At 40.8% G+C, this 24,417-nt stretch overlaps 4 protein-coding genes across 5 annotated transcripts; 1 reads left to right on the plus strand and 3 right to left on the minus strand.

Annotated features, from left to right (window-relative positions):
* Positions 1-656: 656 nt before the first annotated feature.
* Positions 657-1,106, minus strand: ONS95_010261 (uncharacterized protein; the record flags this gene model as incomplete). Its single annotated transcript, XM_058503843.1, has 1 exon — positions 657-1,106. One exon carries the CDS (start codon positions 1,104-1,106, stop codon positions 657-659), a length of 450 nt encoding a protein of 149 aa, XP_058360556.1.
* A 4,346-nt stretch (positions 1,107-5,452) lies between these two features.
* On the minus strand, positions 5,453-5,779 carry ONS95_010262 (uncharacterized protein; the record flags this gene model as incomplete). Its single annotated transcript, XM_058503844.1, has 1 exon — positions 5,453-5,779. The coding sequence occupies one exon, from the start codon at positions 5,777-5,779 to the stop codon at positions 5,453-5,455; it is 327 nt and encodes a 108-aa protein (XP_058360557.1).
* Positions 5,780-14,788: 9,009 nt separating this feature from the next.
* ONS95_010263 (uncharacterized protein) lies at positions 14,789-17,530 on the minus strand. Of its 2 annotated transcripts, XM_058503845.1 has the most exons (3): positions 16,766-17,530; positions 16,053-16,678; positions 14,789-15,995 (listed from the first exon to the last, which is right to left on the minus strand). In XM_058503845.1, exons 1-3 carry the CDS (start codon positions 17,252-17,254, stop codon positions 15,053-15,055), a joined length of 2,058 nt encoding a protein of 685 aa, XP_058360558.1. In that variant the 5' UTR covers positions 17,255-17,530; the 3' UTR covers positions 14,789-15,052. The 2 variants fall into 2 exon arrangements, with proteins under 2 accessions (XP_058360558.1, XP_058360559.1); XM_058503846.1 differs by having other exon boundaries at positions 16,053-17,530.
* A 3,279-nt stretch (positions 17,531-20,809) lies between these two features.
* On the plus strand, positions 20,810-21,324 carry CEL74A (Xyloglucanase; the record flags this gene model as incomplete). Its single annotated transcript, XM_058503847.1, has 4 exons — positions 20,810-20,867; positions 20,916-21,021; positions 21,136-21,195; positions 21,243-21,324. 4 exons carry the CDS (start codon positions 20,810-20,812, stop codon positions 21,322-21,324), a joined length of 306 nt encoding a protein of 101 aa, XP_058360560.1.
* Positions 21,325-24,417: the final 3,093 nt, after the last annotated feature.

The following is a 24,417-nucleotide window of genomic DNA, read 5'->3' on the forward strand; positions in this document are numbered from 1 at the left end:
CGCGGCTATGACATTTTGACTTACCTGGGTACCTAGGTAAATCCTCTCCACAGCTCCAACTCTCACCATTCTCCCGTCTAGGTTCGATTACTGTTTGTCGGCTCCTAAGACTGCTCCCAATCTTTGACGATGCAGTAGGTGGCACCTACAAAACGCTCAGGGACGATAAGTTTGTTTTTCATGAAGTTATATTCTTCTATGCTTTTACAGACACACTGTACTGCATATCAATTACCGCGCCTGGAGCTTCTTTTGAACTGTTGCTATTTGTAAAGGTGTTACGATTCGAATTTTCCTATCCGTTCAACATGCTTGCTTGAATGTGTTCCCATTATTCGCCTCTAGCGAAGTCCCAAAGCTCTTGCAGGATGATGACCGTCCCAGTTCTCCTATTCCAATCACCCCAGGCTCCAGAGAACATTTGCCAGGAAACCAAATCGAAACACCCAAAATCGTCAACTGTTAGAAGAAGAAGAAAATAACACTAAAGGACCATACGGACTAGCACAGGTCTGCAGCTCGGTGTTGCAAGGCGAAAGCGGAGGAGTGATGCCCATTTATGGTGCTGACGGAATTGCTTGGCCATCATTTTTCAACACGCGCAAGAAGGCACGCTCGCGTGAGTCTACTCGAGTTAGCAAGCTCCAGGGATAATCTCAGATATACTTACTTGGGCGGGAGGATGTATCCGACCACTCTTCAACAGTGATAGATCGACTGTCGACATATTCGCGGACCCTGGCGACGCCTTCTGGTGCTTCATCACAGGAGTAGTCCATCTGCATCAAGCTCACTCTGACGCGATAGCGACCTGGCTCGTTGATGACAAGGTCAGGGAAGTAAAAGTATGCCCTGTCAGCCTGAGCATTTCCGCTTGACGAGCTGGAATGTGTACTTTCAGGCAAGGGGTGGGCAGAGTCTGCCACTCTACCGCCAAGTTGATCGTCAAGAACCTCCCCTGAGGTCCGGAGGAGTGTGGCAACGGCCCAGATGTGGGAGAGCTCCTCGTATACACTGGTTTCGCTGCTAATACGAGCTGCTACCGGTGGATACAGAGTGACTCCAGGCCGTGTTTGTGGTGGGGGTTGAACTGCCAGTCCGAGCATTCTGTCTCTACGAGGATATCCTTCGTTGCCTAAAAGCACCTCTGCGGAGCATTAGTTCCTCCCACAGTCACGAAACCATAGTAAATTGCAACTTACGATATCCAGATCGAGCCAGCGAAGTACTGATCTGCTTGAGCTGCCAGTAAGCATCAAGAACTTTGCTCTAGGGGTGATGGAGTCAGAAGAACATAAGATAGTCCAGCTTTAATAAGAAGGTCTAGCGTACCGAACTTTGGAACGGCAATGGCCTGTATATGAGTTGTACCCAGTAGCAACCTAAGGGAAGTTGCTGTAGGTTGCGATATACACTCGAAGGCGGAGGAAGCTGGAAGTTGAGTAACGAGGAGCTGGCCGGTCATCTAAGTGACAGCGCCTGCCGTCTTATTTATCATCTTGCTCCTGGGTGGAACAGATCGCACTTGGAACTCTCAAGCATACACAGCGAACAGGTTAGACAAGGCCTCTTCGTAATTTGCTTCTGTTGTCAGACGGACCACAACTTCAGAGCATGTGAGTTCTGGTGCATTTTGAGCCTCACCAAGAAATGTCAGTGTCGATCAAGCTCTCTGGCTGCAGAGCTCTCAGCAGCACATATACTTCCTTTTCTTTGGCAATTATCTTGTTTGTCATAGGTAGGAAAGACATCCGACTGGTGAACAGACAAGTCCCGGGGGAAAAAAAGTAGCAGATTCCAGGGTATCAGCCGTGAGGGGAGCGGAATACATCTCATCCCTGTTGCGATGGTCCATGACAATTGAGAAGAATTATTGCTCCCCTCAACATATGGCACTGGGCTTCGGAGCCTCCTGTACAATGATGCGTGGGGCTATCAGTAGCTTCAATGACCTAGCTGATGACAGCTGAATGATGCAGAGTAGCGCCTTTGGTACGACAGGCTGCAAGGGAGCCCCCACTCAAGGAACGGCACTTGAGAATGAGACTGTTCCTCTTGAAAGACTAGCCTTCGTTTCCATACAAATTTACTTCAAATGGTCCAAAGCAGACTTTGAGCGCTGCTTGCGAAGATAGTACGTGCAATACTCGCGTGGCTCGTAGACTTTGAGTCGTAGCCTTCGACTTGCCCTGGCTTCGGGTATGGATGTATGGAGTATGGTACGATTCCAGTCCACAGATCCGTCAACAAGGAACCCAGTCTCTCGGTCTCGGCGGGTGAGACGTCAGGGCACGTCCTGTCAAAAGTCCCCAAAACCCCGGCTGCTTCAATTGGGCAAGATATGGGGGTGGAGCAGTGTTTGCGGTCATTTTCGCCGCCCAGGATTGCCAAGTGTTGGAGGCTAGGAGACAATGCAAAACATTTCACCCCTGCCGATTTAACCTTCACTCCGGTCTCAAAGTATCCGAGAGATCTTTGGGCGAAGCGCCATTTCCTGTGTCCTGGCCGAACAAGTAAGATATAGTGCGGGTTGAGAAAGCTGCCTGAAGAGGGCTAGCGCAGTTCCTTCTTGAGGGCGTACTGCACAAGGCTTCCAATTTATTCTTCACTGACAAATCTCATAGCAACTGTACACTCGACGAGAGACAACTGCGCCACTTGCCATCCTACGCGCGTAGTAGATCAGGAGGCATGAGACATCTCCGTTTAAAGCTAGGTATGCAGGAATCTGTGGGTTAGCCGGCGGTTCACAGCAACGGAGAGGCTCACTAAATTAAGGTCGCTTTGCGAGAGTAGGACATGCTCCAACTAAGAACTCGAAACAAGGAAGTATTGTAAAAAGCATATACAATGCGGCTACACAATACTCTCCTCCTCTCTCTGTGGCCGTCATTGCCAAGAAGACCTTTGGCAGACTAAGGTACATTTTGCCTGGCTCATTCACAACGCTCACTGTGACGTCACGTGCCCAGTCCCTGTCTACAAGCGACAATATTACTACAACAAGCCATATGTCAACAAAAAGATCTCGAAAATTCAAATTGTACGGGACTCTTCAAAAATCCCAATATGCCACTGCGATGCTGCATGTGAGTGTGAGATAATTTGTTTCAGCTGCAAGTCGTTCGCACCTGCCTGCTTCGTCCACAGATGAATGGATGGCCGAAGGATATTTCCTGCTCTCGGAAACTGAAATCGCAAATCTTCTGCATTTCTAGAATGCGATAAACCATATTTCCTTGATTCAACATCTAGGGTTATCCCGATTCCTCTTAAACTCGTTCATGCCGCTCCTGAACATTTCTGGTACTCTTGTTACACAGAGACTAGCAAACAACCTCGACATCAACTCTGTTCACCCCAAGGCATTCCAGCGTGGCTTATCGGATGCGCGTACAGTCTGTGGCACGACGTTCTGTGTAGGCACTGCAGGTTGCGGCCATCACACGGGTTGCGCCTCACAGGTATGCACTTCGTATTGGAGAATGAGACTGAAACTCCCTGACGAATAGAGGTCAGGTCTTCCAGAGAAAATCTCTCTTCGTAGCAAGGACGATCCATGGCTCCAGCTATCATGCAGCCGCTGCTCTTCATCATACTTTTCTCAACAATGGGTCTCTGCCTCCTGGTCATCCTTGCTTACATGGCTTTTCTCTACATCCGAAGACATCGAGCTTCAAAATTTCCCGTCGAAGCAATACAAGAATCTCACCCTTATGCATGGCGGACTCGGATCTGAAAACTTGATGAGACAGGAATGGACTAAGTCCCCTACACCGGTGTTGAGGAAGGTATACTAGTTTTCTGTTGTCGTCAACGAAAGCTTCCCGTTCAGTTGTCGGATCAGACCTCCAATCCAACAGCCGTTGCCCTAGTCAGTGCTTAGGACAGAGTGGACTTTTTGTGATAGAACAGCATTAGATCAAAGTTTGAATTCGTCACTGTAGACGGACATGCGGAGCTGATAAATTGCGTATGCATTGGGACACGATCTTGAACAGATTGGGCAACGCTGATCCTGAGAAAACCCGGTTATGAATCAGCAGCAGATGGAAATTGGCAGTGGTGTAATCTACAGGCTCGTCTGTTCGCTAAAAACGTTACTGCCGCGGCAGTCAATATCACTTCATACGTGAGAGGCCACAAGGCCGAGTACTGGGCTCATGGAAGAATTAGGGGTGATTCCACTGACTTGTATCATCACCTGTTACAGAAACAATAAAAGCAGAGAATGTTGCGATTCTTGCATGAGGTCTGAAATTTGTACCCGTTTGTTTAATTTTCAAAGATCGCTGGCTCTAGGTGGAAGATCGTTGATGGCTCCTGGATGTGACCGATCCCGGCCGCACTCAGTACTCTTGCTCGTCCTACTAGATCCCGTGGGGTGCTTTTCAGATGAGTGCGAGAGTCGGTGGCGACGTTCCTGGCGACGCCGATTAAATAGAAATACCAAAGTGCAACTCTGCCATCATCCACTGAGCTTTGGCAAAGATAATATTGTCTCATTTCGGCGCAGATCATTGCTCGAGACAGTACAAATAGCATAGGGGCTGCTCAAGGTACGGCAGATACCAGTAGCGGGAATCAGTGTTACAGTGATCAACTCGAGGGTTGATACGTGAGTCACTTCTGGCAATCAATCACTTGCAGAAGTTTGATTAGTGATAATATGTTGTATCGTAGTGTTTTCTTTGGTTCACTTTAGAGCTGATATTGCTTCCCTGCTGCATTCCAAACCTGATTTCCACGGACTTGGGAATGACAGGCTGGTCGCCGATCGAATTTTTCAAGAATGATGGCGAAAGGAGAGCCGCATGCAGTGGCTTCATCATGGACGCTCCAGAGAGCGAGGAAAGGAATCTTTCACATCCGACGCGAGAGCGTATTTGGAGCTGCCTGTGTATTGCTCAGCGGAAGTCACGTCTCTCTGCCTTTAAGTAAGACTGACTATATTGATACCAAAGATTACTGAATCAAAATCTTCCCAAAACAATATTTTAACTCTTGAACCATGACATGCAGAGAAGTTCCTGCATTTCCTTATTTTTATGAGATTTCCGAGAACAACGGAATTTGGTGGGGGCTCCACACCAGTGGTCGCTTCGTGACTCCTCGTAGTTTCTACTACTCTGTAGAACCAAACAAAGCCGAAATCTGAAGTTGAATGAGAGCCGGATGTGTTGAGATCAGATTCTGTTGAGAGATACTTCCGATCTCAGAAATACATGTGTTATCACTTATTACCAAATTGCTTTTTAGCACAAAAGAGCATCTATGTATTCCAATGGAGTATTTGCTGAGGCTAGCTAGTGGCAAGAAGCAGCTCTAGGAGCGGAAAGAGATCTTTCCGCCTCATCAATGAAAATTTGGACTGCTGATCACAGCTAATTCCATGCCAGCAAGTTCTGCTGTTCATCGCTGGATGACACGACCGGCACATCTCTTCCCGAATCTAAAGTTTACGGGCAATTCCTCGATAATTCGCGAAACTTGATGAATGAAACAGCTCCAGGCTATCTGAGAACATATGAAGAAGTATTCTATGGCAAGGAAACTGATGAACAATCAGAATCAAAGTTGAAGTTTCTGGACGCAAGTCTAGATCATGTTGGAGGAGAAATGACCATTTCTGATCATACCGCGAGCTTGTCATTTTTGAAGGGCTGAAAAGAGTCCCTGCCAAGATAGGATGACTAGCAGCCCCAAATGCCACTGCAGCAGTAGAAACTTTGCACTTTGCATTCTCACCGCCAACTGGCTTATGTGAAATTGATGCCATGTCGAATTATTGATCGAAACTTCGTTTCCCACCCGCAGGATACATCCTCACAGAGGAGGCTGATCGAACAGAGGTGTTCAAAGCCATGGCTGTTGCTTCGGCGCTTCTAGCCCTTTGCGATGTTCAACAGCTTAGCATTCAAAAGCAAAAAGCAGAAACATGTGTTCGGGCCAGACTTGACCCCACAAGCATATCGCACCTCTGCATTCAAGGTTCGCAGGCTTCGCAATTTTGGACAATTCCCAGGGTTCGTCTGTTGTGTTTCCATTATCTCACCGTGGTGTTGTTGCAAGATCCGATCTCACGTCGTACAGGTCTTCTCTCGCCACCGCATGCTTTTTTGTCTTCCCTGGAGGTGGCCTCGAACAGTCGATACTCTCCTTGAAGTTACAAAGAGGGGCCTAGATTGGTCTTTCTGGCATCAAGATGCTGTACGCTTCCCAGTAAGCTTCTTCGGCAATGTCAAAAATGCGGTGACCAGATTGGCAGCCGTTGCAGAGGCGCATGGTGACGTCGCTATCTCATCCACACCAGTCAATACCATGCCGAAGCTGCATTTTTGCTGGATCTAGAACGAGTTTCGTGCCTTTCAGGGTCTTCCGCTTCACGATCAGGTACACTAAGAGACGCAGGGCTTTTCAAGGCATTTTGGGGACTTCGCTACCGGAAAGTGTGTGTTTGATGGCGTAACACAAGGCATGCGAAGGATGATGATTCGAGTCGCACAAAACACCCTTTGGAGCACGATCTAGAACCAGCCGTTACAAGAGAGAAAGCCGCTGACGTCCTCGACGGGCGGTAGAATAAGCGAAGAGAAACGCGACTTCGAGAAGAGTCAGAAGGGCGAGGCCATTGAAGTCGCGATGCTTGACACAGTCCCCGGGAGTTTGTCGATCGGATCGGACGATGTGACATGTCGGGACCCGTTCCCATATCTCGGCCTAGATGCGGCTTTAGCCATCATGTCAAATCCCAAGGATTGTGCCAGGTCAAGGGACTTGATGGTCAAATGCCGAGGGTGAGTGTATTTGGAATTCAAACCCCGACAGTTTGGTTTGCTTCATGTGGCGCTCAAGTAAAACCAATGTGGTGACGGTAGGTGGTTGCTTTTTCTCGTGATCTCGAACCCCCATGCCCCATACATTACGGACCTAGAGCTCCAGGGTAGTAGCTCACCCTTGAGGACCTCCGAGGAGATGCCTGATTTCGAACGATAAATATGCATGGTCCTAGTGGTTGATAGTCGTTGCTGTCCGTATCCCTGGAGGCTGTCCCGGATGACCGGTTGGCGGGTCTTAACACGAGATCTGAAAGCGCTCCGTGGGTGTGCTCCGGAGCTTTGAGACCTGGTTAGGGATGGAAGATGCCATTACAGTAGTTATGAGGAACCAAAGCCGACTGACTACCTTGGTCAGGACTGCAAGACGTGTTAGATCGTGCGATGGCCAAGTCCTCAAGTCGAGCATGGCCAGCTTTGTCGCCATGGCCCAACGCTTGACACGATAATGGAAAAGTGCCGGCTTCTTGAGTCTGCTAGGTGTAGAGTTGTTAACTGCGACAGTCCCACTCAGCATTGGTGGCATCTTTCTTCTCCCTCCACCCTCGCCACTGTTTATTTCGGGTTGTGGTAAGAACGTATCTTGATCTATCGCCTGACCTTATTTCTTTGACACGTTCACAGCTCAAACGATAGTAGAATACCACGAGTTCTTAGGAAGAACTGATTGAATGGACTCTTTGTCGCTTGTTTTGATGTTGATACAGTCATCTTTGTCAATATTTTCCTATGTCATGACTGCGACCGTAATGGACAGGTGCTGATCTAGAATAGACATATTATCTGCAGTTTGCTTCGTATGTGACGGAAAAGCCGAACGTGATACCAAGGTACAAGCATACTGTTAGGAACCATTTCCAAGCATGACAATGGTGTGGAGGAAACTTCGGGACCAGAGTCGTTTATTTAATCGCAGTCTTGTCGACGGGAATTATCCATCTGACGGATGGGAAAGCCGAATACCAACTTTGGGCAACGATGAGACAGTTTGACAATACTGCTCGGAATTTGTCAGTGCTTGTGACCCTTTACGATTCGCGCGACATGATTCTTGCCGAAGAGAGCAACACCCTGGACCAACATTCCCGGAGACTTGCAGTTCCTAAGCCGCAATACCAGGTCTTAAAGTACGACATAGACCTTGCTCTATCCTATGAATCTGATGAGCGTTTGGGGATGTCGGGATCGGTGCTTTTGTCTCCGGAAGGTTAGGAAACACGACGGTCCGAGTATCTCAACAAGGAGAGGGGATGTGCACAGTCGTGGAAAACATACTAAATACCAGCGGCTAAGTGTCAAACAGGATGTGGTCGAAGAATGCCAGGGACAATCATCGCGTCGAACTCAATGGACTTGGGTGCGATGGAGGGCCTGTCAAGGTAACAGAGATGGTAGGGCCCTATGGAAGCCACCGCCGGCGAGAGACAGAGAAACGTGTTTTCCACGCATCTTCTCCAGAGAACTTGTGTTCCATGGGGCAATCTTCGCTCGTCGATAAAAAGCCCGCGGGCAATGTATGTATTGGGATTGAGATGCGTCTGGCGAAGAGTCAGTGTGTTTCCTTCCCAAGCAAGGAGCCTACAGGCAGGTAAGATGATAGTCGCATAGGACAGGACTGCTTCTGCTCGACAAGCTCGAGCAAATCCATGTCGGCTCTGGGGAAGATGAGCTCTTGTAGGTTTCAGGAAGTGATCACAATGTGTGAGTGGTGAATAAATACAAATAAATACCTTACCTAAGGTACCTAGGTAGGTAGGTACCTTACCAGGAGGTCTAGATCACAGCCCCGTGACCGGTCTTTTCGAGGTCCTGGTGGTCCAGACCAGTCGCCCTCGCCCTCTGTCAGAATTGCAGTTGCATAAGGAGCTACTACAGAGAGAGAGAATCTCTTATATAAAGGGGTAGCGTACTTAGTAGTACGGCTTATAGTACTGAGTCTACGCCTATAATCCTTATATTTCTAATAGCTCTCTTATTCTCTATATCTATAGTAAATAGAGCCTTTTAAAGTAGTATAACACTAAATATTCCTAAAGTGACGCTAAAGTATTACTAAAGTATTACTAATAACTTATATTATATAAGGAGCCTCGATTATACCTTATTAACTCTTATAATATACTAGCGTATATATAGTACTTATATCTCTTATTTTCTTAGAAGTTTAGTAACTTTATAGTATTAAGATATATAAAATAGTATAAGAGTATACCTAAATTACTCTCTTATTAATAATCTCTTACTTTTACTACTCTTATTTATCCTTATTTATAGCTACCTCGTACTTTCCTTTTATAGCTACTAAGATTTATTTCTTACTAGCTTTCTCTTTAGCTTTTAAATTATATAAAAGTTATTCTCTTTTAGTTTTATTTCCTTTCTTTTTTCTTTTAACTATAGAATAAGATTTATCTTAACTATTAAGTATAGTAGTTATATATTATTACTTTACTTAATTTATAGTTATATATTATTATTAAAGAAAGTATTTATTAAAGGACTGATTTTCTATAAAGAATATTTTATTTTTATAAGTTCTACTACTAGAAATAGCCTTAATTTATATAAGTCTACTATTAATTAGCTAATTATTATTAATCTTAGAGTTATTATTAGAGAATCAGTTATTACTAAGTAACCTTATATATATCTTATATTATTTAAATAATTCTAAAGGTAAAGCTTTTATAAAAGTATTTACTATATTATTATTACTTAGAACGTATTTTACTATTAACTTATTATATAAAACTATATTATCTCGAATATAGAACTAGTAGATATTAATATACTTTACTTTTAGATAGAATTTCTATTTTTTTAAGAGAGATTTAGCTTTAGTATTATTAAGATATAGTATAGGAATTCAGGATAGCTTTATATTAAGGTCTTTTTATAGCTTAAGTAACTAAGCTATTTCTTTAAAGCTATTAATAGTAGCTATTATCTTAGAATCTAAGCTAAAGAGAGCTATAGACTTTTACTTATTAGTAGCTTAAGAGATTAGACTCTTATAGAACCTTACTATTTATCCTTAGAACGATTTCCTATTATATTCTATCTCTTACGTAGTGTTAGTCTAAATATCAAATATATTATTATCTAGCTTCCTTCTGTATTTTATTCTTATTCTAAACGTTATTCTATTACTTTCTATACGTTATAAATATTAGAAGAGAGGTTTCGTATCTTAGAAGTAAGATTTAAGGGGATTTAATATATATTATACTAGCTAGCTTATTATATAAGTAATATTAGGTTATATAAAGTTCAAGAGGTATATTAGAGAGCTGATAATCTACTAAAATAGTAAGATCTCTTTAGGGGAGGCTAGTATAATACTTTTATCTTTAGCTAACTCCTTTAATACTATTTTAGTAGCTATAAGTAAGGTATTACCTTTAGCTATAGCTATTCTAAACTCTTCTAGTAGCTTTTAAGTATAAGCTATTTAATAAATCTATAGAGTCTTATTCTTTTTATCTCTCTTAACTTATAAGCTTATAAACGTATTAATAGCTTTAAGGTCTTTACTTTTCTAAGTTTTTAAAAGCTATTTCTTAAGATATTTATAGTTAGTAAAGTTATTTATAATTAATATATTATCAACGAAGACTAATATATACGCTTTATTCTTAAAGATAAAGAAATTAAGATTAGTCTTTAATACTTCTAGACTTAGCTTTTTTATCTTATCTTTAATAAGGAGCTACTATTCCTTAGGTACTTATTTTAAGCTATAAAGAGAGCGTAGGAGCTTTAGATATATATCTTTCCTTTTATTTAGCTCTAGGTAAAGCTTATTCTATATCTCCGATATCTTATTATTCGGAATTATTATATATATATCTTCTTTTAAGTATATATTTAGAAAGGTAATATTAATATTAATATACTTAATCTCTAGGTCTCTTTTAGCTATAATAGCAAGTAATACTTATAAAGTAGAATAGTATATAACGCTTATAAAGGTATCGAAATAGTTAAGGTTATATTTTTACTTAAAGCCTCTTACTATAAGCTTAGCTTTTCGCTATACTATAGAGCTATTAGAGTTAATTTTATTACATAGAACTAGTCTTAAAGATATTAGTTTTAAGCTAGAAGGAGGCTTACTAAAGTATACTCTATAGGTTCTAGCGCTTTATATAGCTTGTAATTCCTTAAGAATAGCGACTTTTTATTCTACTAGATTCTCTCTTAGAGCCTTTATAATAGTTATAACCTTAAGAGGTAATATAGGTTCTTCTTTAAGTGTAATTAGCGTTATTTAATAAGTTAATGCCTTATTAAGGATTTACTAAGAGTATAGCTTTATAGCTATTACTTAAGTAGCTTACTTGAAGTATTATTTTCTACGCTATTTCTTATTATATCTTAATAGTAGAATATTATTAGATATATTCGCTAGTTAAGTTTATTTAGGAAGATATTAATTAGACGCTCCCTTAGTATCTTTTACTATATTTTCTATAGCTAACTTTCCCCTTAAAGGATTTTTAGCTTCTATAGCTAGCCTCTCTCTTAGAGGTCTTTTAGCTTTTATAGCTAGCTTTATTCCTAGAGGTTTTTCTAAGCTTTTAGTACTTTTAGCTAGCCTCTTAATAAGTACTAGACTAGTAGCTAGTAGCAGAGGTCTTTTTACTACTTTATTATTATCTTTTAGTATAATTTACTTACTACTAGTATATATAAAGTATATTATATACTTATTAAAGCTATAGTTAGCTATTTCTAGTTCCTTAAAAGTCTCTATATTTAGGAGCTTATAAGTTAAGGTATTAGCTATATTTACTAATACGAAATACCTTAGAATTATCTTTTACTTTATTTTACCTTAATATAACTTCAGTAGATATAAAGGGTACGCTATAAAGCTAAATACTCTTATTTTTAAGAGGTCTATAGGCTATCTTTTATATACTTTAATTAGAGTAAGTCTAGTGACTATTTTATATAATAAAGCAGTAGTTAGGCGTCTATTCTTTAGCTTAGCTACTTACTTAATAGCGTAGTACTATATATTCTTAGGTATTTTTATATTATAGAGGATTAAGCGTATAATCTTAGCTAGTTTATATATCTATCGCTTTATAACTTTATTTAAAGAGTATTTATATAAAGAGGAGGGTTTAGAAACGATTCCACTCTCTTATAATTAGTTAATAAACTTAGGACTGAACTCTCCCTTACTATTATTAGTCCTTTAGTAGATAATTATACGGTATTTACTTTACCCTTAAGTTTTAAGCTATAGCTTTAATTTCTAAATAACTAGTTAAATAGTTAATATAGACTTATTAACTAAGAGATCTACTTAATATATTTTTATAGTATTATCTATTACTAAAAGGAAGTATTTATAACTATAAATTAAGCGTAGTAAGATACTAGAGATATTAGTATATAGTTAATAAATAAGTATATTAGTTTTACTATCTGACTTCTTATTAAAGTACTCTTTTACACGACTTATAAGGTAAGCCTTATAACACCTCTCTCTCTTTAGCTTTAGAATAGAAATCAGTCTTATTTCGTAACTACTATAAGTAACTAGTTTCTTTAAATAGGTATAATTTATATAGCCTAAACACTTATAAAGTAGATCTACTTTTATTTCCTCTATACTAAGCTAACTCTCTATTCGTTTTTTTAGTAGCTTTAAGTCTAACAGAATTATATTATATATAATTTAATATTAAGGATTTATATCTAGAATATATAAACTTTTATTTCTTATACTTATAAAAGCTAGTTTACTATTTTAGTATCTATTTACTAATATCTTAGTTAGTTTCGTATTAATTCCTTTATCTAAGAGTTAATATATTAATACTAGCTTTATAGCTCTAAAGTTAGGTATATATTATATATCTTTAAGAGTTAACTTATTAATAGTAATATCTTTATAACCTTGAGCTATTAAATATGAATTAGTTACTATTTTAATATATTTAGTATTATATTAGCACTTAAGTTACTTAAACTTAACTAAAACCTTACTAAAGTAGCGAGTAGTACTAGAGTCAATTTTTTAGATAGATTCTATAATAGAGATTATTAATAAAGTATATTTTATATCTTTAATATAGTAACTCTCTTCTAAAAGAAATATAAGATAAGTATTATTATCTTTAATTTCCTTTACTTTATTAGTACTATCTCTTATATAAGTATTCTTAGCTTTTATATAGTCTATATATTAGTAACTATAGCCTTTATACTAGGTATACTAATTTCAGCTTAATTTAAAGCGATTTCCTTTCTTTTCTACGCGCTCTCTATATCTTTATTAGCTATTACTTTTACTATTATTATTCCGTCTTTTTTATCCTCTCTTATTCTTATATATATTACCTTTCTTATATAAGTAGCCTCTATTCTTCCGGGTTTTACTATCTTTACTACCTCTCCTTTTATTATAGCCTCTATTCGTGTAGTTTATAGTATTACTAATAGCTATAAGTTAAAGCTATTTCCTCTATTAAATTTAATATTTATTAAGCTTTTATATAATATCTCCGAGATCTAAGTCTTATAATTTTAAAGTAAGTGCTATAGTAATCTAAGCTTTAGATATTAATAATAACTATAATAACTTAAGATATATATCTTTATTAGTAAGAGGTTTACTATTGCTACTAAGCTTTACTTTAAAGAGTAAGAGCCTTATAATATAGTTTTAAAGTATTTCCTCCTTTAGAATAAACTTTATCTTAAAGAAATCGTCTCTTATATTAGTAAAAGTAAGACTCCTTTAAACTACTTTACTTTTATTAGTATAAATAGCTTTTTAGAGAGGCTTAGTATTATTTAATTTAATAATATCTCTATACTTAAGAAAGAGAAGCTTAGAGATTAAGTTAATAACTATTTTAAAAGCTTCTTTCTTTTCCTTAATATAAGTATTCTACTAATTAATACTATTTAGTATATTAACTATAATAAGAATATAATAAAGAACTCTAGCTTTAGCTAGCTTTTATTTAGTCTTAAGCTTTTATTTAAAGAAGTTATTAAACTCTAGTAGAGTTTTACTTTTTAAGACTCTAGTAATAATAGGAATTAATACTTTTAATTAGGATAATATTATAGTGTAATAGTAGATATATTAAGAGTTAATAAAGTAAAGATCTTAATAAAAATAAAGTTTTAAGGTCTTTTATAATCGATTTAAATTACTATTATATTAGAATTATAGTTATATAAGGAGCTACTATAGAGAGAGAGAATCTCCTATATAAAGGGGTAGCGTACTTAGTAGTACAGCCTATAGTACTAAGTCTATACTTACAATCCCCATATTTCTAATAGTCTTGGACCAAAGATCTGCTGTTCGGATCTGAAATGTAAGCCATCCGTCCACTATGACCCATGCATAATGGGATTTCAGGTCCCAGCAGCTGCGTCCTTTGTCGTGGCCCGGTTGCTGACCACAAGATCCAATCCTGGGGTGAAATGCATGGGAGCCAGGGAGCCAAGAAGCCAGGGGCATCAAAACGGGGTCTTTGGTGTAAATCTACATGGCAAATCCAACATCACTCTTTTAAGATCGCCTGCGACTTGCGTGGGACATTATTTACAGACGATCACTGTACAGTAGTGTGCTCGGCTAGCATGGACCTAACTTAACCAAAAGAGGTAAGATATCAACGTTTCCTGACAAGGATCACATATTCTGCCCTACTTAGAAGCTCCGCATCCTTCTCAAAGATACGGACATCAAACAATAAGGAGCTGGATATAGGAGCAGCTACTTGCCTGCTCGCTTGATTTGAATAGAAGCACGTGTTTAGCTATGAGCGCATCTTCTCACAACATGGCTCAAGACTTCCATTTCATTCCATTGCTCCTGGCTCGTGATGAAATGGATTAGGCCTACGCAGTCCCGTGGCTGTAAAATTATAATCAATTGATTCTTTTCAAATAACAGCTCACTTGGAGCTACATCGAGACATATTAAAGATCGTGTATTGTTACTTTATCTATCCCACAAGTGTAAGAGCTCTTTCTCTATTGCGCAAATTTCCAAGGTGGTCCATGTATGACACCATGTCTCTCCTGACACAAAACCAAGTGAGAACCTGCAACCATCAATCGACTTCGGCGGTGAGTATATCTCTCCCCCCCTCCCACTCTCCCCAAATCCCTTAATAGCCCAAAACGTGTGTATTGCAACGTCGCCTGGTGGTAAATCCATCTTATGCGCCCAAATTTCAACCCCACATGTTCACCCACCAATCCTTCCTTTCGGCTTCAGCCTTCTCCTGCTCCTCTCTCCTCTTCTGGTCCGTGGCCTTCTTCCTTTTCTCCTCTTTCGTCTTCTCGACCCATGCTGGCGCACTTGTGATCGCTTCTTGTGGATCCTGCTTGTGCTTGAGTAGGTAGCCCTGTATCTCGGCCGGACTTAACTCCATAGTTGGGATCAAAGCCGCAAAGTCCTCACCCAGTCTCTCTATCCTGGCTTGTTCGGTTTTTTGGATTGCAAGGGCGGCGGCTGCTTGAGTGACCTTCTCTTCGGCGAGTTGTTTCACGGCCGAGGCAGTGAGCTTGGATTCCGATCTTGTTGGGGATCGGATGGACAAGTTGCTTCGAGAGGCGGAAGCGGGAACGTCGCCTTCGAGGGTTGCGAAGATGGAGCGGAATATTGTGGATATCATTTGCGTATCAGAGAGCTTGAACTCCACAGCCATATCCACTCGGCCAGGGCGGATGAGCGCCTCGTCGAGTTTGTCCTTGTGGTTAGTCGTCATGATGAGGACTCGGCCTTCTTGAGAGGCTACGCCATCGAGAATATTGAGAAGGGCAGAAAGAGAAATTCGGCCGCCACTGTTGTTTATTGTTGGATTTGGAGGAATAATAGCAGTTGCGCCCGGCAGAGTGGTGATTAGGGACTTGGATTCTTCTGAGTCCTCCGGTCTGGCACGGGCATGCGTCAAGCCAGCAGTGTCAATGTCTTCGAGCAGGACTACACATTGCTTTGGGAGGTCGGTGAAAAGTGTACTCAGGTTTTCTTCATTCATGGCCGGGGAGTTCAAGCTGACAATGTAGATTTTGAGCTTGAAATAACCCGCGATGGCGAAGCTCAGAGAACTCTTCCCTGTACCAGGGGGGCCATAGAGCAGATAACCTCGTCGGTATGGTATCCCTCGGTTTGAGCTTTAAAGATAGTCAGTGTTCTTGACAAATAATCTTGAGCTGGGAGGAAATACTCACTACCACCGCCGGGTATATGGGTGCAGATATTCGCTCATGTCCGCCAACAGCTTAGCCTTGACATCCTCATCTAGAACAACAGTTGAAAATGGACGGGATATTCGAGAAATACAACGCGTCCAGGCAGGCTCGGCTGTTCCACTCTTAAGGCCACCGCGGTAGATGATGGTTCGATTTTCGTCGCTCTTCGAAAATTCTTTGCGACATTCGTCGAGCAAATCCTTCAAAGTGGCGGGGTTCCTTCCAAAGCACGAGATAGATATCTCCTCTCGCTCGCTGGCGGTCCCCCATGGGCCACTCTTAACATTCTCTGATCGACGGAAGATGAAGAGTCGCTTTTTATAGAAAAAGTGGTGCACTCCAAACGATGGAGTGTATTGGATCTTCTTCTTCTTTTCTTTTCCAACTGTCCGAATAGGAGTAGAGTTTTCATCGAATTCCACTCCGTCCTCTTCTTCGTCTTCGTCGTCGAAGAACGATCTCCACAGAAACCACATTCTGCTATTTAAGTTTGTGTTGGCGACAAATCGACGAGAGTTCTTCGCGAACTTTTGATTCGCAATCCAGGCCATCACAAAGTTGTACATCTCGTCGTCTATCCTGATATCGGCGGTGCACATGAAATACTTTTCGACGTATCAGTCTAGGAACTTGTGCTACGATAACGGAAGATCTTTCAAGATACTGGAGGGATTGGAATGGATCTGTCTTACTTCATCCGCAACTCTCCAGCACCAAGCAGAGACATACTGAGAGCAGAAGATTATAGCACCGAGGAAGATTATGGCGGGAAAGTATAGTGTGAGGTCGATTTTCAAGAACTTTGATGCTGCGGAAGTGTAAAGAGAGAATCCAGGAATGATGACATCCAAAAGAGCGAACTGAGGATTCATATGCACTGGAGTCGGCACTCCGGTCCCGGTTGAACCCAGCAATGGCGGATATTGGTTATTGCAAGTTTGATTCATGTTATGGTTCAGTGGTTCTGGATTGAGGAAGGAAAAAGTTGAACAAAACGATAAGGAAAATTCTAAGATGGTATTGATCGAAAGAAACGGAAACAACAATGTGTATGAGGATAAAAAAGATACTAAGGACTTAAATGAAAGCAGTAGTCCTGAAGGAAGTAGGGGCAAGTGGGCTTGGAATGTACCTGTTGTGATATTGCCTGGCTTAATTGCTCGCCCGCTCGGTCTCTCCATCTGCCTACCATGCTGACCCGCCTGACTCACAAGGCAAACGCGAAAACTGCCAAACCACGGGCAAGCAGGCAAGCAGACAGGCAGGTAAGCATGGCATCGGCTGGAAGCATTGGGGCTTGCAGTAGCAGTGGCAGTCGCAGTGCCAGACGCAGCTGGCTGTGAGAAAACGGGTTCACCGAGTAACTTAACCTTACAGTAGCGAGCGCAGTCTGGCAATGGAATCGGTCCACCGACGACACGACTACACGACCCGACCAGCCGACGTCACCTGTCCCGTCCCGTCCCGTCCCGTCCCGTCACTGTAACTTCGTAAGTCTGTACAGTACTGTAGGTAGGTACCTACCTACCTAAGGTACCTTAGGTAGTGTAAGCCTCTGCTGCACGTACTTACCTAGACCAATGACACTCCTCCCCTTCCCCTCTTTACCTTAACGAAGTAAGGTAGGTAGGTACCTAGCCTAAGGTAACTTACCTTCCATTTACGAAGGTACTGTACCTCCCAAGTACTCGGGCTCTCCTTCGTTACCTTTACCTAGCCTAGGTAGGTAAGGTAGTACCTACCTTACTTCGTTACCTACCTTACCTTACCTTATCTATCCAGCTTCCTTCCAAATGAATAACGAGCGTAGTAGTGCTGCACCCTAGGTATGCGCTGCACATTGCACCCGACCCCACACGCTGCGCACTGCGCACTGCACACTGCACACCAGGCAGAGTGGCAGTGCTGCATGAGGCCTCCATTCCATTGTGTCGAAGGCGAAGGGGCGGCCCTCAGGGCAGGCAGAGGGCAGGCATAGGGCAGGGCAGGGGAGCGGAGACATCCATCCCATCCTGCCGGTGATACTGTACAGTAGCTCGTCGGCAAGCAAGTCAGAAGCTGGACAAAAATGCATGCTGGTGAAAATGCATGCCAGCTAGGCAAACGTGAACGCGACAGAACCGAGAGAACTACCTTACTACAGTACTGTACCTCGTACCTAGGGCCTACTACCTAAGGTGCCTAACCTTCGTAACTTCGTAGGCCAGGATACCTAGGTCGCTTATGACCCCACAAAATTCGCCAATTCTGCCTCAACTGGGCAGTACCTTAGGCAGCGGGCAGCCGTCCTGTTTGCGCGTTCATAACTCTCTCATGTACCGTAACTTAATCATCGATCACCGCTCTCCTCCTCCTCCTCCTTCTCCTCCTCCTCCTCCTTCTCCTCCTCCTCCTCCTTCTCCTCCTCCTCCTCCTTCTCCTCCTCCTCCTCCTCCTCCTCTGCTGGAGCCCACATCCCTCATGCAACGGATTGCCACTCTCTTGCTCCAACACAAAACCCCAGATCTCTTTTGATGATCATCTGATTTTGCGTAGGCAAGAAGAGACAGATGAGGTAGTATACTGTCAGCTGAAAGAAATAAGCAGTGAATCCGGTTGTCCAATGTCTACAAATCCAAGGGACGGCGCTGTGATTCTACAAATTTGACCATGGCTGTTTGAACATGTCATCCGCCATGACTATAATGTCCATACTGGTTGCTGTCATTATAGAGGGGTCCAATAGGAAAGACGATGCCTTTGGTTTGAAGACAATTTATCGTAGCATGTGAGCTAACACTCACCGTAACGAAAACTGTCTCAAAAGCGAGAAGGCGCCAAAGTTCTTCGACGACCCAAAACTGATGGAGGGTTCGCTTTGCTGGAGGCGCGGCTCCATGATTCTCTTGCACCACCTTATTGACCAAGCGCCATGTCATTGGCTTCGATGAAAGACTTGAAGTCCTAGCGACTGCGGAAGACATTCTTCACGTTTGCAGCGTCTGAGGTCACCTTGCTGTAATGATCCAAAGATCGAGATCGAGACCTCCCAAAACAATAGGATGGGCAGGCTTTCTTTCACTGAAATGGAAGCTGTAGGTGTGGCTTTCGTGACATGGATGCTGATGCTTAACAAGAGCCCGTTGGCTAGAAATGGGTACGAAGGGGAAGCAGAAAATAATGGACGTATATCGAGTATTCTCGTATAAAACAAGCGTCCGGTCGGGGACCATTTCCGCCCCTTCAATGCCACTATAGGTTCTACCGGATTCTGGTTTGGACCTCTTGCACCAGTCTCTGGAAATGATCAAGTGTTTACGATAGGCACAAAGGGATGACACTGGTAAACCCCAAAGTAAAGGTCGGAGAGCCACTTCACTACGGCTACGTGCTGCCAGTAGATGTTGAAGAAAGGCTCAGACACGATCACTGCTGCAACCGGTCTGTGAAATAGTAATATGATGTTGCGAGATATTAGGACCTGGCAAGCCTGAAATACACAAGGGGCGTGAACTACAGGGTCATGCTCGCTCTAAATAACAGATAAGTCATTTTCTTACCTTCCTAACTTCTGTCTTCACAGTAATATTCCTTTGGCAGCGCAGCTTACGGATGGGTGAGGTAGATTTAAATCTGATGGAGGCCACAGGCACAATGCCATAAAACCATCCTCCATGTCCAACTGCCTTGGAGCCAAGCACACCTGTCACGAAACATGGGCAGCCCGTTGAGGTTCAGGCAGATCTCTCACCTGATCACCATGAATTTGTGAAGTTAGAAGATGACTTCATGCAATACACATCAAACCAAGACGGGTACAAATCAGCCTTTGCAGGTGCTCAAAATGCTCAGACTTCGAAGAAATGTGCGGTCTCAGCATCCATAAGGCGGTCATCCCAGATTACATGAGTGGCCATGTACATATGTTCCGTCGTTTTGCTGCACGACGCTATCATATCCGCAAGTCGAATTTTTGGTAACTGGGACGTCTCTGTAGGCTAAAGCCGTGCCATTGCGTTAATGATCCTGCCAACGCCAAAACGAAGGAGGTCGTCACCGCAAGCTTTCAGGACACTTAGATGAATCCAGATCGGGTGGTTCTCCTTTGAGCCGCGTCAGAACAGCCCTTTTAACCGCCAAGGGTCCCCTGACGCTTCACAAAGAGGTTAGCATCGTCAGGAGATCACTCTCACTCTTAGATTTCCTGTTGACGGCTTTAAGATCGTCCCCTTTCTGATGAGATTCATCACATCACACATGTGCTACCAAGTTCACTTCCGCGATCTGGTAAAACCGCCTTCAACATCTTGTTGTGCTAGGCATAATGGACTGCTGGCGCTCAAGTCACTTCTTCTCCACTTGCAAGTCAGTACCCAGAGTTGCAGGCCTCACCAAGAAACGGATGTTCTTTTCTCCAGATTGACCATGTCACGACGCATTCGCGATCTGTCATTTCCGTGGTTCCGCCAATGATTTCTATGCGAAGATCCTTCATACCCTGGCGTTTCATATTAACCGGTCGTCCAGTTCATCTCATGATTCGCATGCCAAGATAAATGTGGATCTTGCGGTCTTGCAATGAGCCATTCCAGGGGGAATAAACTTCAAGGCAGTCGTTTCGGCTTGAACAACCGATATTTCATCCCTCTATTTGTTACACTTGATATTTTGTTTAACTATGTAAATCGTCATGATTTCCCCAGCTGGGAAGTACCTGAGTTGGTCCTCAACCAGTATTTCCTTCATTCCTTTGCACCATGCATTCTATCTTTTTCATGGGGAGCTTAATCTGCTCAACTGTTTCTGCGTACACCTGTATGATGTACAAACATCCTAAAAGTTTGTAAAAGCTGACAAGAATAGGGGAAAGTGTAAAAATCGGCGGAGGCGGCGGTTTTGTGCCAGGCATTGTTTTCAATCCGACCGAGAAAGGGCTTGCCTATGCTCGGACAGATATTGGAGGCTTGTAGTAGGTATTGGGGGAGCCCTTTCTTTTCTCTTTGAGAGGAGTAAAGATCGCCTTTTACTCTTCCGACATCATTCCACGAGTATAAAACGAAATCTAAGTCACCGGTTACCTTAGCAGACTCAACGCAGACGACACATGGACCGCACTGCAAAACTATGTAAATGATACACTATGGTAAGCTATCGGCCCTTAGGCGAAATAATCTGGTCTGACAAGGTCAGGAACGAGTGGGGAGTTGATGCGGTAGCGACAGACCCTGTCGAGCCCAAGCGAGTCTATGCAGCTATACAGCTGTTTCAATAACTAGTTAGAAATCACGGGTTTAGCCGAGCCTTATTAAAATCGCGTTCCACCCCCCCTCCACGTATAACGCGATTTAACGCCTCTACTTCTGTAATTACTAAACTACCTTTAAAAAAGACTGTGAGTAGCTTAAATTAAAGCTTAATATTAGCGCTATCTACTAATAAAATTTTTATAATATTATAATACCTACGAGGCTTTTACTACTTAAAGTAGTGTATCTAGAGTATACGTTAAAGGAACTAAGAATTAAGCTTACTTTATCTTACTTATAATAACTCTCTTAACGATTCTATTGCTCCCTAGTAACTATATACCGCTATAAGGCTAGAGTGCTTTCTAGTATACCTCTACAGCCTTTTTCCAGTAGTCCTCGACGTGTTATTACCTTTAAAGAGAAATAGGTAGTAAAGCTCTTACTTAATAAGTAACTATAGCTCTATTTGAACGAGATTCAGACCTTCCTTACTAAGGAATATAACGTTTAAGTCTCTATATCAACGGTCTGTTATATACTATAGCGAATCAAGCTAATAAGGAAGAAGCTAAAAGTAGCAGCCGCTTAATAAGATACGAAATTATAAAGAGAATAGTAATATTAACTAGAGGAGTTTATAGCAGACTAGATAATCTGCGTTAATAAATTAGGCTTAAACAATTGAACTAGAGATAGGTAATATAGTTATACGGCCTCTAGCGCAAAAGTAAAGGTTAAACGTTAGTTAATAAGTAGAACTAGAGTCTCTATTCTTCCTACGTATACAGTTGATAGCTATATATACTCCCAGACTTTTAAAGGAACCTACACTAGCGATATCTTCGAAAGCTTCTTAATTAATAATATTTTACTTCTTTATAACGCTTTTCTAGCTCCTTGTTCTGTAGTAATACTCGATAATACCTTAATCTATTATTCTAATATCAAGGAGATTTAGGGGGCCTTTAGACGCTACAGAGTCTTACTATGGTTCCTTCTGCTATATTCTCCTGATTTTAACCCTATTAAAGAGAGCTTTTCAGTTCTTAAGTCTTTTATTCGTCGCTATTATTATTACAAGCGTCTAAAGTTTATTATATATTAAGATTTCCTTAATTAGGCTGTGGAAAGTATTAGAACAGGACCTAATATTACTTAAAAAGTAAGAGTATATTTTAAACACGTAGGGATACACGGAGTTAAGCTTAATTAAGCGTGGAAAGTAGTATATTTAAGAGATCTAGTAGTAGCGCGAGTATAACTTTTAAAAATAAGAAGTTGCTTTTCTTACTTATAATATTATATTTTTTGGAGTTCAGTTATTATAAGTTTAAAATAGTAATAAAGTATTACAGATATCAGAAATCATATTAAATTACTAATAAAAGAAACGTTCTTAGAATATCTAATATAATAACTCACTTAACTTTCCTTACTTCTTAAAAAAGTCTCTCTTATTACTAAACAGATCTGTATTATTTCTACCTTTATTAATCTTACTACTATAGAATAATAGAGGATTAGCCTATAGGTTCTAAAGAATAAGAGCTGTATTAGTAATAGTATTTTACTTCTTTTAGGCCTTAAAATTAGAAACGTTTTTAGTAATCTATAAGGTAATTCTCCCTTTAATTCCTGTACGGATAAAGCTTATGACTTAGTAGCACTAATCTAACGTATAATCTTTATTAAGAATATATATAAATACCTTTATAATTAGATTACTATAGCTAGTGTTATTATACACTATAAGCTAGTCGCGGAAGTCCTTAAGATATATAACTCTATCGGAAGTCAGCTAGAGTAGAGAGGATTAAATCCTAACGTGCTAGGTATACTTTTCCATTGAATTTTAGTAGGAATTTACATGTAGCACGTGGCTAGACACGTATTTAGATAGACCGGTATTTAATCCGTAAGAGCTATAAGATAGCTATACGTAGTAATACGAAGGTAGAGGTTATATAGGTAAGGCGGCCTAATAAAAGTATATCTAAGGCGCCTGAACTAGTTACTATAGAGTAGGCTAGGTAGGCTTAATATACTTCTTTCCGGTGCGTTTGAAGCTTTGTTTTTACTATCCTTTCTTAAATAACTCAGTTTATTATAGTAGGTAGGATTAAACAGATATATCTTTAACTTTATAGTATATATCCCTACTCTATTTCTTCTGTATTTCAGCAGAAATAGTATAATAGACGTCTTCTTTAGTATTATCGTGCCTTATAACGATATAATAAGCTATTTTAGTGAAGTTCTCGCACTGATCTTTTAGATAAGGCTATACCTTATATAATTAGTTATTAATTTACTATAGTTTCAGCTAGTTTATAATTAAGAGCTCTATAGCTTTTTGAGCTTTAGCTATGATAGTTTAAGGCTCTTTTAAAAGGAGATATAGCGTAGGAGGTATATCTGATAAATCGCTAACTAGAGAACTGTTTAATTCAAATAGATCGCTATTAATAGGAGTTAAAGCTAGCCTAGGGGTAAAGTTAACCTATCGAATAGTCTCTAGCTTTACTTTAGCTTTTCCTTTACCTTTAGAGGTTATAGATACTGAATTATTACTAGAATCGTAGTCTCCCTAGCCTTTGTTAACTTAGTAATATATCTCTCTAACTATAGTTAAAGGAGCCTTAGAAGATAATATATTTTAAGACCTTTAACTAGCCTTAGCTTTCTCTTAATCCTTTTAGCTCTTAATTATAATAACTAGAGAGTCTTTAGCTTTAAAAGATCTTAACTATCTCTAGAATTATAATATAAGGAGTTTGTAATCTTTAAGCTTTCTAGCCTTAGCCTATAGCTCGATAGCTTTTATATATATCGAATTACTTAGCTCTACTTAATCTAGACGCTCGGAATTATTAATATCATATTAAGCTTAGCCTATTAAGAGCTGTTTTTCTATATTAATAATAGGCGTTAACAGGAAGCTTATCTAGTATAGTAGCTTATCTAAATAAGTAGTAGGATTTAGCTTAAAGTTCTAATATTTAATAGAAGAGGATCTTATAATAATTACTATATCTACCGCTAGCTAAAAGGCTTTATTTAAGTCTATAGGTATTAAGGATATATTAGAAGCCGGGGCTAGCTTATCTACTTCAGCT

The sequence above is a fragment of the Cadophora gregata genome, assembly GCF_030347475.1.
Source record: "Cadophora gregata isolate MNR1 chromosome Unknown scaffold_4, whole genome shotgun sequence".
NCBI classification, from domain to species: Eukaryota; Fungi; Ascomycota; class Leotiomycetes; order Helotiales; family Ploettnerulaceae; genus Cadophora; species Cadophora gregata.

Coding starts and splice junctions, on each gene's coding strand:
- ONS95_010263 (XM_058503845.1), bottom strand. CDS start 17,254: ATGGAGAGACCGAGCGGGCGAGCAATTAAGCCAGGCAATATCACAACA. Junction 16,679..16,765: donor GCTGGAGAGTTGCGGATGAA/GTAAGACAGATC, acceptor TACGTCGAAAAG/TATTTCATGTGCACCGCCGA. Junction 15,996..16,052: donor CCATATACCCGGCGGTGGTA/GTGAGTATTTCC, acceptor CTATCTTTAAAG/CTCAAACCGAGGGATACCAT.